The sequence below is a fragment of the Dermacentor albipictus genome, unplaced genomic scaffold (assembly GCF_038994185.2).
Source record: "Dermacentor albipictus isolate Rhodes 1998 colony unplaced genomic scaffold, USDA_Dalb.pri_finalv2 scaffold_22, whole genome shotgun sequence".
Taxonomy (NCBI): Eukaryota; Metazoa; Arthropoda; class Arachnida; order Ixodida; family Ixodidae; genus Dermacentor; species Dermacentor albipictus.
Window position 1 is genome coordinate 321,354 of NW_027225576.1, and position 11,779 is coordinate 333,132.

At 42.7% G+C, this 11,779-nt stretch overlaps 2 protein-coding genes across 2 annotated transcripts in view; both read right to left on the bottom strand.

Annotated features, from left to right (window-relative positions):
• Positions 1–11,779, bottom strand: part of LOC135897083 (uncharacterized) — a 497,858-nt gene that overhangs the window by 127,831 nt on the left and 358,248 nt on the right. The gene's annotated exons all lie outside the window — the stretch shown is intronic.
• Positions 3,788–4,526, bottom strand: LOC139052413 (uncharacterized). Its single transcript, XM_070529507.1, has 2 exons — positions 4,213–4,526; positions 3,788–4,133 (listed from the first exon to the last, which is right to left on the bottom strand). Exons 1-2 carry the CDS (start codon positions 4,497–4,499, stop codon positions 3,788–3,790), a joined length of 633 nt encoding a protein of 210 aa, XP_070385608.1. The 5' UTR covers positions 4,500–4,526.

An 11,779-nucleotide genomic window follows, 5' to 3' on the forward strand; every position in this document is an offset into this window, starting at 1 on the left:
CCAGACATAACTGAAAACTAGACGAGTTGGTGTGTTCATTATTAATTACAGCACAACAGACAGCCTACGGACATGAAGCAAGAGCTCTGTGTTCACTCTGTTCTTTGTGTTTCTGTTGTGCTGTATAGTTAATGAATTCATCAGGCTGCGCAGAACAATGGCCCCGCACAAGGCCCCGATTTCACGTCCAAATCTATGCGTGCACGTACGCACACACACACATGAAGGTTGCAAGGGCACATAGCATGAAGCACTATCCGCAGTATTACACCAGACCTCGCAACTAAGGCTTATTGTGAAAATGAGGCAATTTATACAGTTTAACAGAAAAAGAAATGCATCAAGCAGGCCTGATGAAGATTGCTGCTTGATGCAACCAAACATAAATAAAGACATTGCAGAAAGAAAATGCAGACGAAAAATCCAAGTGAAGAGGAAAAAAACGACCATTCCAATTGCCAATCATGGATGCCAGCACCTTTCAAAAGACACGGTTCTTTTTCCAATACACAGAGTGACAGCTTGCTTATGCAAACACACTCTTCCAGTTCAATGCCATTGGAAAAAAAAACAAGTTTCTTGGAACGTAATTGCATGTACAGTGGGTGATCACAATGTTTCTTCTTTTACCCTGGGCTTGTATAGTTATTTGTATTTCCTCTCTCTCCTGTTTTTGATTGTTTGGTTTCATCAAGCACTGGTATTCTATCAGTCTTTCTTGCTGCACTACTTTCAGGTACCCTTTATAAATCACTGAAATTTCACAATAAACCTTTGAACTAGTTAGAAGTTAGCGCACCCTGTTCTCACTGCTTTGCACTATATGCTCTTGCAACATTGCCAAAATAAATATTTTACAAGGTACACAATGCTAGAGTAGATATGCTGGTATGATTTGCAGAAAGGGATAAGTTGCGAATAATGAACACCTTTTTCAGGAAGTGTAGCAACAGAAAGTGGACCTGGAAAATCCCTAATGGTGAAATAAGAAAATCAAGTTAATTTCACACTTTCTGTAGATCCCACCATAATGCAGGATGTAGAAGTGTTAGGTAGGGTAAAGGTGCAGTGATCATAGGTTAGTGAGGGCTAGGAAACACCTCAATTTGAAGAGAAAAACAGTAAAATTGGTCAAGAAGAAACTGGTTAACCAAGATCCAGTAAGGGTACAATCAGGCAAATTCAGGCTGGCACTTGCAAACAATTATGCAGTCTAGAACAGAGATGAAGATGACATAGGGGTAATTAATTAAACTGAACTAGGCTGGCTTCAGAGGCAGCAACTAAAATGGGAGGCAATGCACCAAGGCAACCAATAGGCAAGCTCTTCCAAGTAACAAAGGGCCTAATAAAGAAACAAAGAATGGAAGTGTCCAACTCAAGAGGTCAGATAGAATTTGTGGAACTATCAAAGCTGATCAACAAGGAGAAAATAAGGGGTATTCGAAATTATAACATGAGAAAGACTGAGGAAGCCTTAAAAGATGGACCCAGCCTTAAATCGGTGCGAAGGAAACTTGGCATAGGACAAACCAAGATGTATGCACTGAAAGATAAGCAGGGTAATATCATCAGCAATATTGAAGGTACAGTAAATGCAGCGGAAGAAATCTATACTGACCTGTACACACCTCCATTAGAAACAGTAATGAACAGGACACAGAAACTCCTCCTATAACTAAAGATGAGGTCAGAAGGGCCTCGCAAGACATGAAACGGGGAAGAGCGGCAGGAGAAGATGGAATAACAGTCGGTTTAATCATTGATGGAGGAGACATAATGCTGGCGGCTCTTTATGCCAAGTGTCTGTCGGCTGCAAGGGTCCCAGAAAACTTGAATACAAACATTATACTAATCCACAAAAAGGCGACGTTACAGAATTGAAAAACTATAGGCCCATTAGCTTACTCCCAGTATTATGCAAAATATTTACCAAAATAACCTCCAATAGAATAAGGGCAACACTGGACTTTAGTCAACCAAGGGAACAAACTGGCTTCAGGAATGGATACTCTACAATGGATCGCATCCATGTCATTAATGAGGTAACCGAGAAAACAGCAAAGCACAATCAGTCTCTCTATATGGCTTTCATAGATGACAAAAAGGCATTTGATTAAGCTAAAATGCCAGCAGTCATAGAGACATTACATAATCAAGGAGTACAGGCCGCTTACACACATACCTTGGAAAATATCTACAGAGATTCCACAGCTACCTTAATTCTACACAAGAAAAGTAGGAACATACCTATAAAGAAAGGGGTCAGACGAGGAGACACAATCTCTCCATTGCTATTCACTATGTGCTTGGAAGTAGTATTCAAACTATTAAACTGGGAAGGCTTAGGAGTAAGTATCGACGGCAAATATCTCGGCAACCTTCTGTTTGCACGTGACATTGTTCTGTTCAGCAACACTGCGGACGAGTTACAACAAATGATTCAGGACGTTAACAGAGAGAGTGTAAGAGTGGGGCTTGAGATTAATGTACAGAAGACAGATAATTATCAATAGCTGGGCAAAGGAACAAGAGTTCAGGATCGCCACTCAGCCTCTACAGTCTGTGAAGGAGTACGTTTATCTTGGTCAATTACTCGCAGGGGGCCCTCTTCATGAGACGGACATTTGCAAAAGAATAAAAATAGGTTGGAGTGCATATGGCAGACATTGTCAGATCCTGACTAGAAGCTTTCCACTATCATTCAAGAGCAAGGTGTACAATCAATGCATTCTACCGGTGCTGACATATGGGGCAGAAACTTGGAGACTGATAAAGATGCTTGAGAATGAGTTAAGGACCGTGCAAAGAGTGATGGAACGAAGAATGCTAGGCATAACGTTAAGAGACAGAAACAGAGCGGTTTGTATCAGAGAGCAAACGAGTGTAGCCGATATTCTAATTGACATTAAAAGAAATAAAAAAAATGGAGCTGGGCAGGTCATGTAATACGGAGGCTAGATAATTAACCGGTGGACCATTAGGGTTACAGAATGGGAGGCACACTCGAGGATGGCAGAAGACTAGGTGGGGCAATGAAATTGGGAAACTTGCGGGCGCTAATTTGAGTCAGTTGGCGCAGCACAGGGGTAAATGGAGATCGCAGGGAGAGGCCTTCATCCTGCAGTGGACATAAAATAAGGTGATGATGATGGTGGTGACACATAACCATCATAAGTGCAGTCACAGTGACTTGTGGCCTAAAATAATCAAGAATAGCGTGGCTGCAAACGGCACCAGACAACACATAAGATGAACAAGAAAACCGAGATGATCAAACAACCAAAACTTTAATGAACAAGCTGAGTAAATACTGAGTGATGAGCAATAAACCGAACACACACAAAAAAGCAAGAACTAATGTGTGTTTCCCGACAGGAAACGCATCCATCTCTAACAGAGGCCATGTTGACACAAGATTCTCACAGCATTTTTAGATCTACAGCTTCCACAATTTCTCTAGGCAGCTGATCACCAGATGTACACAGAATGCTAGCTCCTTCCTCTACCATGCGCGCTCAGATGTGGAGACTTCTAAGGTTGTATTGTAGAGGAAGAAGCTAGGTGCTTACAGGAATTATGAAAGCTGTAGACCTAAAAATGCCGGGAGAACCTTGTGTCAGCATGGCCTCCATTAGAGATGGATGCGTTACCTGTACACAAGTTTTTGCTTCTTTTTGTGTATGTTCGGTTTATTGCTTGTCAGCCAGCATTTACTCGGCATATTCCACAAATTTTAAGTTGTTAGTGCACCTTATGATTGTCTTGTTCTCTAGCAGAAAGGCGTTCATGTTCGTAGCCCAGCATATGCTCCCTGCCACGGGATAGCACCCTGTGGGCTCATAAAATATTCACAGAACATGTCCCTTACGCTAGCTGCAGACCTGCTGTAGTTGTGGCCTACAGGTGGCTGCAAGGGAAACATCGCTTGACCACCACTTGCATGCTGCTGGCCACTGGTTGCCTCGTCCTCGTGGCTGCGGGATTGGTAGACGGGATCCTCTCGCAGAAAATTATGGAGGACACAGCAGGCCATCACCACGTAGTCGACGTTTTTAGGTAATAGGTTGATGGGACGACGAAATACCCTAAATCTTGACACCATGATGCCAAACGTGTTCTCGACACACCTCCTGAAATGGAAAAAACAACATGTTAGCTTGCATTATAACTTTCTCACTACAGTGTAAAGCTACTGCCTAGAACATTTACCTTGCCCTGCTGAGCCGGTAGTTAAATATCCTTTTCTCCTCAGTCTGATGCCTCCCCGAATAAGGCCGCAAGAAGTCTTGCCGTAGTTGGAAGGCCTCGTCTCCCACAAAAACATGAGGAGCTAATGTACTTGTGTTGGGCAAAGCCTGTGTGGGAGGGAGGCCAAGGGTGCCATTTTCAAGGCACTTTCCAAATCTTGAAGCACTCAGTGTGCCTCCATCACTCTGCCTGCCATATGCACCGACATCGACAGCAACAAACTTCAAGTTGCTGTCAGCCACGGCCATCAGCACTATAGAATAAGTGCCCTGTAAAGATAATGCGCCACAATGTAAACACCTCATTGTACATAGACTGTAAGCTATTTATTTATTCGCATTATTTGATGAGTTTGCTATATGTGCCCAGAGGTTGTTAAATAAACTGTATAGACAGTGAACATTACTCAAGCAAAATAAAACTAGAATGACAGCGTCAGTAATTAATTAACAATCACATGTGTCAGTCATTAGTAGAAAGACAAAGGATAAAGAATACATTGTATTGGGCGTAGTGTCGCTATTTAACAGGTCTGCATCATGAGCGCACATCATGCAGATATACCATATCCATTATAATAATAGCATGCATATATAATGATCATAATTAAACAGCCAATAATGACAATAGCATACCTTGTAGTTGTAATATAGGCTGCCCGAGTGTGGTGGGGCCTGTATTTGCACGTGTTTGCCGTCAAGTGCGCCGACGCAATTGGGGAAGTTGCATCTTTCACAGAAGCCTGCAGCAGTGCTTCTCCAAGTTTCAGTTGTTGGTACCTGAGGAAAGTCGGAACAATTGTGAAAAGCAGTACATGACACAAGGCATATGGGCAAGGTATTAAAACCCCACCGATCGAGTGTTCTATCGGGGACACAATTGCCCAGGCGACGCGCGCGACCGTCGACCGAATATTGCATCGCTGCACTGTCTGCCGGGATCAGCCGCGCCACCGTCTGCGCTCGAAATCGCAGGAAAGCGCATACGTGGCCCATTAGGGGCCCACGCTGTCCGGCGACCTCTAGCGCAGACCATAGCGCGACTGATCCCGGCAGACATGCAGCGATGCAATTCGGCCGACGGTCGCGCGCGTCGCTTGGGCAATTGTGTCCCCGATAGAACATAAAACGCACTTTCCTTATTAAAAAGCTGAAATATATGGACATGTATACGATCGACGAACATGTAGAATAGATCGTTCATTATATATTGGGATCGATAATGTCGTTTACTGTGCGGCATGTTAGTTGCTGGCCTTAATTGCTGGAGTCAGCAGCGAGGTTGCTGAGCGCATTTGGCTTTCCTGAGGGCACATTGCGCACACAGGACAGCTAGGTGAACTAGGACAATTCCATTAAGCGTTCCGAATGAAGGTAGTAGAAAAATAACAGTCACAATGAAGTGCCCTTGGAAACGCGTTGGTATACGTACGTTACTCGCTGTTGCATTTTCCCGGCATTTACGCCGCGTTTTATGCGGCATATAAATGCGGTGGTAACGCAAATTAAGCGGTGCAGAGGCAAATTCGGAGGCACGAAATCCCGAGAGTTCGCGATCGTCATTCCCAATCACGATGCGATTATTTTTGCTGGTGCTCTAAAGTCAGCTTCGCTGCAATACAGGCATCTTGTGCGGTGGAGCAAGAGTCGCAGAAAATAGTTACATGTTTAAACGTACATAAGCGCTGAGCTGTTTCTTGTGGATGTGGCGATTTGGGACGTTCCTCACTGTTACATTTTCATGGGGTCCTTTGAAAAATGTATCAACGGGGTTCTACTAATTCCTTTTCTATAACCACTTTAGATTTAGTTTCCCCGTGATTGTTGCGATGGCCTGACAAAGTGCGTGGTCACGTGGGAAAGGGACACTACGACAGTTTGACAGTCCAGCGTAGCAACATAGCGGACAACCGAGTAGCCGGTGCGAGTGCCCAAACGTCGCAATGCCATTTAGGTGACCGCGCTTCCCCGTCATACGTCACAACACAGCAGAAACGAAGCCGAAAATGACTAGCAAGTTAAGGCGGGCTCTGTGAGGCTTAAGAATTTTTTTCTTGAGGTTTAGATGTACCGGGCCTTCATTTACAGCAAAAGGAAGACTTGAAAATCATCGAAAAAATGTGCTGACTTGAAAGCTGTTTCTCTGGCTCACATTATGCAGAGCTGTCAATTAGCAATACAGGAGGCTACTCAGTTTAACCTCAAATTAATGTTGCAAATACTGACTGAGCCGCATGTATAATCTATAAAAGCACCTTTTATGCCTAAACATCTACGGCCACTGCATGCACAATATACATACCTTGAGGCATACAGGTTGCAGGGTACTCCACAAGAGCCTGCACGTGGCGTGCACAATGGAGGACACGGTGGAAATGCCCACCCAGAACTCCAAGGCAATATCCTGCATAAACATCCCCGAGGCCAAATACCTAAAAAGAAATTTTCGTATTATTTACTGCAACATAACGACACAGTGAGTTGTGAAAGAGTGCATGCTGTACTGGTACAGGTGAATCTCGACATGAAGAAGTCGCACCTGACACAAAAACACGTCCTTAATATACAAGATTTGTTATAGTTGTATGCATGCCAGTGGCGACGAAAAAGGTTTAATTCGTTATATCCGATAATTTGTTATATTGACCTTTGGCTGTTTCTACGCAGCGAACCAAAGTATTGCGACATCATATGAAGGAAGTCACAGGTGGACCTCTACATAAAATAGGTCACAGCCAATGCAGCAATGATTTGCAAGTTAGAGACAATAATATACGCTGCAGATCGAATTAGTGCCTATAGAAGGAGCAACTGTGGCGCGGCAAGTGCAGCTACGAATTTTGTAAGTTAACATGGTAGCGCCATAATTAAGATGCCTACTTAAGAAATAATGAATGAAAACAAATATAAGATCCACTCGCATAAAATTGCATTCCGGGGGTTTTACCTGCCAAAACCACAAAGTGATTATAAGGCCTGTCGTAGTCCGGCTTAGTTTTGCCCACTTTGGGTTCCAATGCACGGTAAACGGGTATTTGAGAATTTCGCGGCATCGAAATGCGGCCGCTGCGGCCGGGATTTCATATTCGTTCGCATAAATACCTGATAGTGATGGCGAGTCTGGCCCGCGTTGGGATTGGCTCTCGAATGAAGTGTAGCCTAGTGAGGGATTCTTCCAAGAGAGCGTGCAGTTGTTCGAATTTTTCTGGTGTCATCCTGTAGTACTTCCTAAAATATTCGGGGTCGCCGGAAATCAGCAAGGGCATCTGAATGAAACAAACAAGACAAGACAATATATGTATACATGAATATTGACCTTTGGCTATTTCAACGCAGCGAACCAAAGTATTGCGACATCATACTGAGACTCTGGCAAACTGAGAGAGCGCTAGCAACTTACCACTGTGTGAAACTCGGACTCCTGCCTTCGGTTCACCCATATTGGCCGTGTCCACCAGCGTCTTGACGTGGCATGTCGCAACAAGAGCTTCTTTTTTTCAAGGAGTGTCATTTCCAGTAGGAGGAAATGGAAGAGATGCGAGCTAGGTCCATGCAGGGACATGTCTACGTCGTTGAACACATCAACGTCGGCCTGCCTGTTTGTGCTCCTTGCCGAAAGCGTCATCAGTAGAATTTTTTTCCTCTCAAGCAATACGCGCTCTTCCTGTAGAAGTGCTATAAAAGCCATAGCGTTGGCTGCCATCTCGATCGGAATCAATGGGCAAGCTCACGAAGTGAGAAGCAGATGACAGCGTTGATTTTCAACTAAAGTGTGTGTTGCGGGTGGCAAAATATAGGTGCGGAGAGAGAGAGAGAGAGAGATGTGGTTCTAGAAGAAAAGGAAAGGTTGACCATATTTTCTGCAGCCCTTGCGGGAGCATAGCCGATGTTGCTATGTATACAAAGAGAGAGAGAGTTCTTGTTTGAAAGCAGAGAATTCTCTGCAGGGAAAGGGGAAGCGAGAAAAAGGCCGCAGGAAAAAAAAATTTAAGGCAAAGAGACAGCAAGAGTGCTAGGAAAATAACGCTGTGCAACTGCAACAACTAGAAGGTTAAGTGCGATGCACCGACGCACTGTCGGTTCCGGAGGGGGGGTTGGAAGGAAGCGACGGGAGTGAAGGACGCGGTGGGGGTGCGGGGATGCGACGTACAGAAAGGGCGCCGAAGGCTGAAGGTCAACGGGCGAGGTGGGACAATTAGGGAAGCAGAGAAAGTTTGCTAACATGAAAAACTATGCTGGTCTACTTGAAGGAGGCGGACGCACATCCCTTGCACAAAAGAAATGAAACGCATAATGGACTAATTAACGAAAGTTAGCTAACTATATTTTCACTAATTAAATTATGGTACACATTGCAGTTTACAAATTCTAGCCGGGGAGTTCGCAACGCGGATCCACTGGGAACAAATTCTCAGGATGACACCAGTTTCGACCTCGAGGTAGTAATTCTCGAACTTTGCGGAGAAATGCATAAAACTACGCTGTTAAGATAGTAAACGGAACGACAGTGCATTGTTACCGCAAGTTTAACGGCGTATATCTCGTAAATGCTGTCACACACACACACACACACACACACACACACACACACACACACACACACACACACACACACACACACACACACACACACACACACACACACACACACACACACACACACACGTACACATGTATACACGCACACACACATACACCACACACACACACACACACACACACACACATATATATATATATATATATATATATATATATATATATGTATATATATATATATATATATATATATATATATATATATATATATATATATATATATATATATATACACGTGTGTGTGTGTGTGCCTTGCAGTCTCACCCCCTAAAATGAGTAAATTTCAATATGTGCGATGTCATTCGCTAAAACTTATTGTAACTAATTTTTGTTAATTAGTTCAATATATGCATTTCAAATTTTTTTGCAAGTAATGTCTGCCTCTTCGAGTAGACTAGCTCATGGACTAGAATTGTGCTACCTGCCACACACGTACAATCTTTAAAAAAAATTTGAATGTGTTTGCTGGCACCCTGTATACACACATGACAACAGCGCGCACATCTGCAGTTTCCATTAAAGCTTTGTTTTCCGTTTTTCCCTCCAAGCAGAGCTGCGAGTCGAGCGAAGGGTCTTTTGTCTGCCTGCTTGTTAATTAAATTAGCATCCGAGTAGGTTGTTGCGGATATTGTTACAATGAGTACCTTTCGATAGGGACTTTTATTCTTAGTGCTGCTACATATATTGTTCTGTTTCATTTAGGGATAGCGTAAGGCAAGAATTGAACATAAGGCAATAAGGCTATATTTGCTCTAGCTGTATTATAAACCAATTGAAGAGGGGTAGTCATTGCCGACAAGAGCTAGTATCATCCTGTATATGTTTATTTCAGAAGAAAAGGAAATAAAGAAAGGAAAGCAGAGAACAGCAGAGAACTGTTTGACCTCCAGTCTGTGTGCCGCCCTTTGCGCGCGTCTCCCTTCGGGCTTTGCGTTCCACGTCACTTAAATTAGTGAGAGTCGCACCGTTCAACCTTGAGAATGGCGCAGCGCTTTACCTAGCTTTCCAGTTCTTTAACCTTTGCAGGGTTACGTTTTCTGCTGCGTGGGAACGTCGTGGCTTATCCCTCCTTCCGCCCCTCCCGTACAGTTCGTGTGTTGGTTTTTTGTTTGTTTTCTTTTTAACCAGCCCCCAAACAAACTCTCTCTCGAAGCTGAAAGTGCACGTAGCGTCGTTGGTCGCCATGGCAACAATACTGTAATAGCTAGGGCTCAGTTGCGCATTACAAAAAAAAGCAAGAACCTAAAGAGAGCGGCGTAATTGAGAAGCGTTGTAAATACAAAACAAATATGCAAGAATTAAGAGCAAGAATGGAATGTCCAAGGTTCAATTCTGCATATACTTTTGAGCACATCACGTGCGAAACTACTACGGCTTTTGTACCGCATCACGTGAACAATTTGCGCACCAGCGAGTCGTCTGTCACAGAGAGTCGTCTGCTTCAGATCTTCGTCTCAACGCCTCCGTTCAACAATGTCGCGTGCGTCTTCAACGAGTTGCTGATAGAGGAAGTGGCAAAGCGCCCGCTTTTGTGGGACTTCTCACTCGTAGATTACAGAAAAACCGCGAATAGGACTTCCTTGTGGGAAGAAATCAAGGCAGCGCTTGAAGTCGTCGATCCTGGAGGTACGTATATATAAATGTTCTTATCTTTGTGGCGTGAAAACATATTTAGGTGTGCACATTACGTCTTCAACTTTAACTTAGGGAACAGCCAGGTAACGCACGCGCGACACTAAAAAACCGCGTTCTCTTTCTTTTTAAATTTTTTTTTGAATATTGGGGTGATTTCCGCGAAACATCCCAGACCCAAAAGTGATCATTATTGATTTTCTTGAAAAAAATTGGGCTAGATGGCTATTGTGTGAATATGATTTTACCAAAATATTTTGGTCAATTTTTTTTCCACGTGAGCGCTGTTTGAAATTTCTGCAAAGTAGGAAAATTTGGTTGGAGGTACATTTTTTTTTACTCGGGTTTCAAACTAGGTGCAATAATTTTTTTCAGATCATTTTGTTTGCATCCTTGTTTCATATGACGTCACAATTTAATGCATTTGAGAATTTTCCGTGTTTATTTGCCTAAGTAAAAAAGCAATAAAAGTTGCATTTTTAGAACTTCTTTGCTTAAACTGTTTTTTTTTTCAGCTACCATAATTTTTCTCCCTTTTTGCCTGTTACTGTAGTGTCTGCAAAAAATAATTTGAAATTATTAATAAATACATATCTTTTTAGAAAAATGGCTCCAAAGTTTGCAAGAAATGAATTTATTCTGATATTCAAGCCAAGTTTAAATATTAAGGCCCTCCAGATAAATATATGTCAGATAGCTCAACATACACATTGACCTCCTAGCGTGTGATTTAGAAACTTTCGTTCGAGTAAATTTTGTCTGAGGCAATTGTGGCAATTTCCAATGCAGATTATTATATGTAATTTTTTTTAATATCCGATGAATTTATTAGTCTGATAGAAGTAGCTACAAAAGTACAGTTGTTTATTTATTTCCTGACTGTCCAGTAGCATTCCTGACATATTAGTCTAAAGGGTGTCCCAACTAACGTTAGCCAAGTTGTTCAATGAAAAAAAAAATGTTTACAAAACATGCTGCAAGGTACAATCTCGTGACCTATCGTGTCAGATAGTTACACCTCTGGCGACTGAACACCATATGTTTTATAATTGTACCTTGCACAGCCTTTTTTTTAATTTTTGGACAGCTTGACTAATGTTAGATGGGACAAAGGATGCAAGTAGTATATACTAATGCCTATAGAGTGTGACATAGTGCTTGATGTTAGGAGTTCTACAGATGAATGCTTCTGCTATTATACATGATTGTAGCCTGTTACTGCAACTAATGTTTTTGTTGGAGTATAATGCCATCTCTAATGCCACAATCTAAATTACACGTGGTCTTGATAAGGCTCG

Coding starts and splice junctions, on each gene's coding strand:
- LOC139052413 (XM_070529507.1), bottom strand. CDS start 4,499: ATGGCCGTGGCTGACAGCAACTTGAAGTTTGTTGCTGTCGATGTCGGT. Junction 4,134..4,212: donor TACCGGCTCAGCAGGGCAAG/GTAAATGTTCTA, acceptor TTTCCATTTCAG/GAGGTGTGTCGAGAACACGT.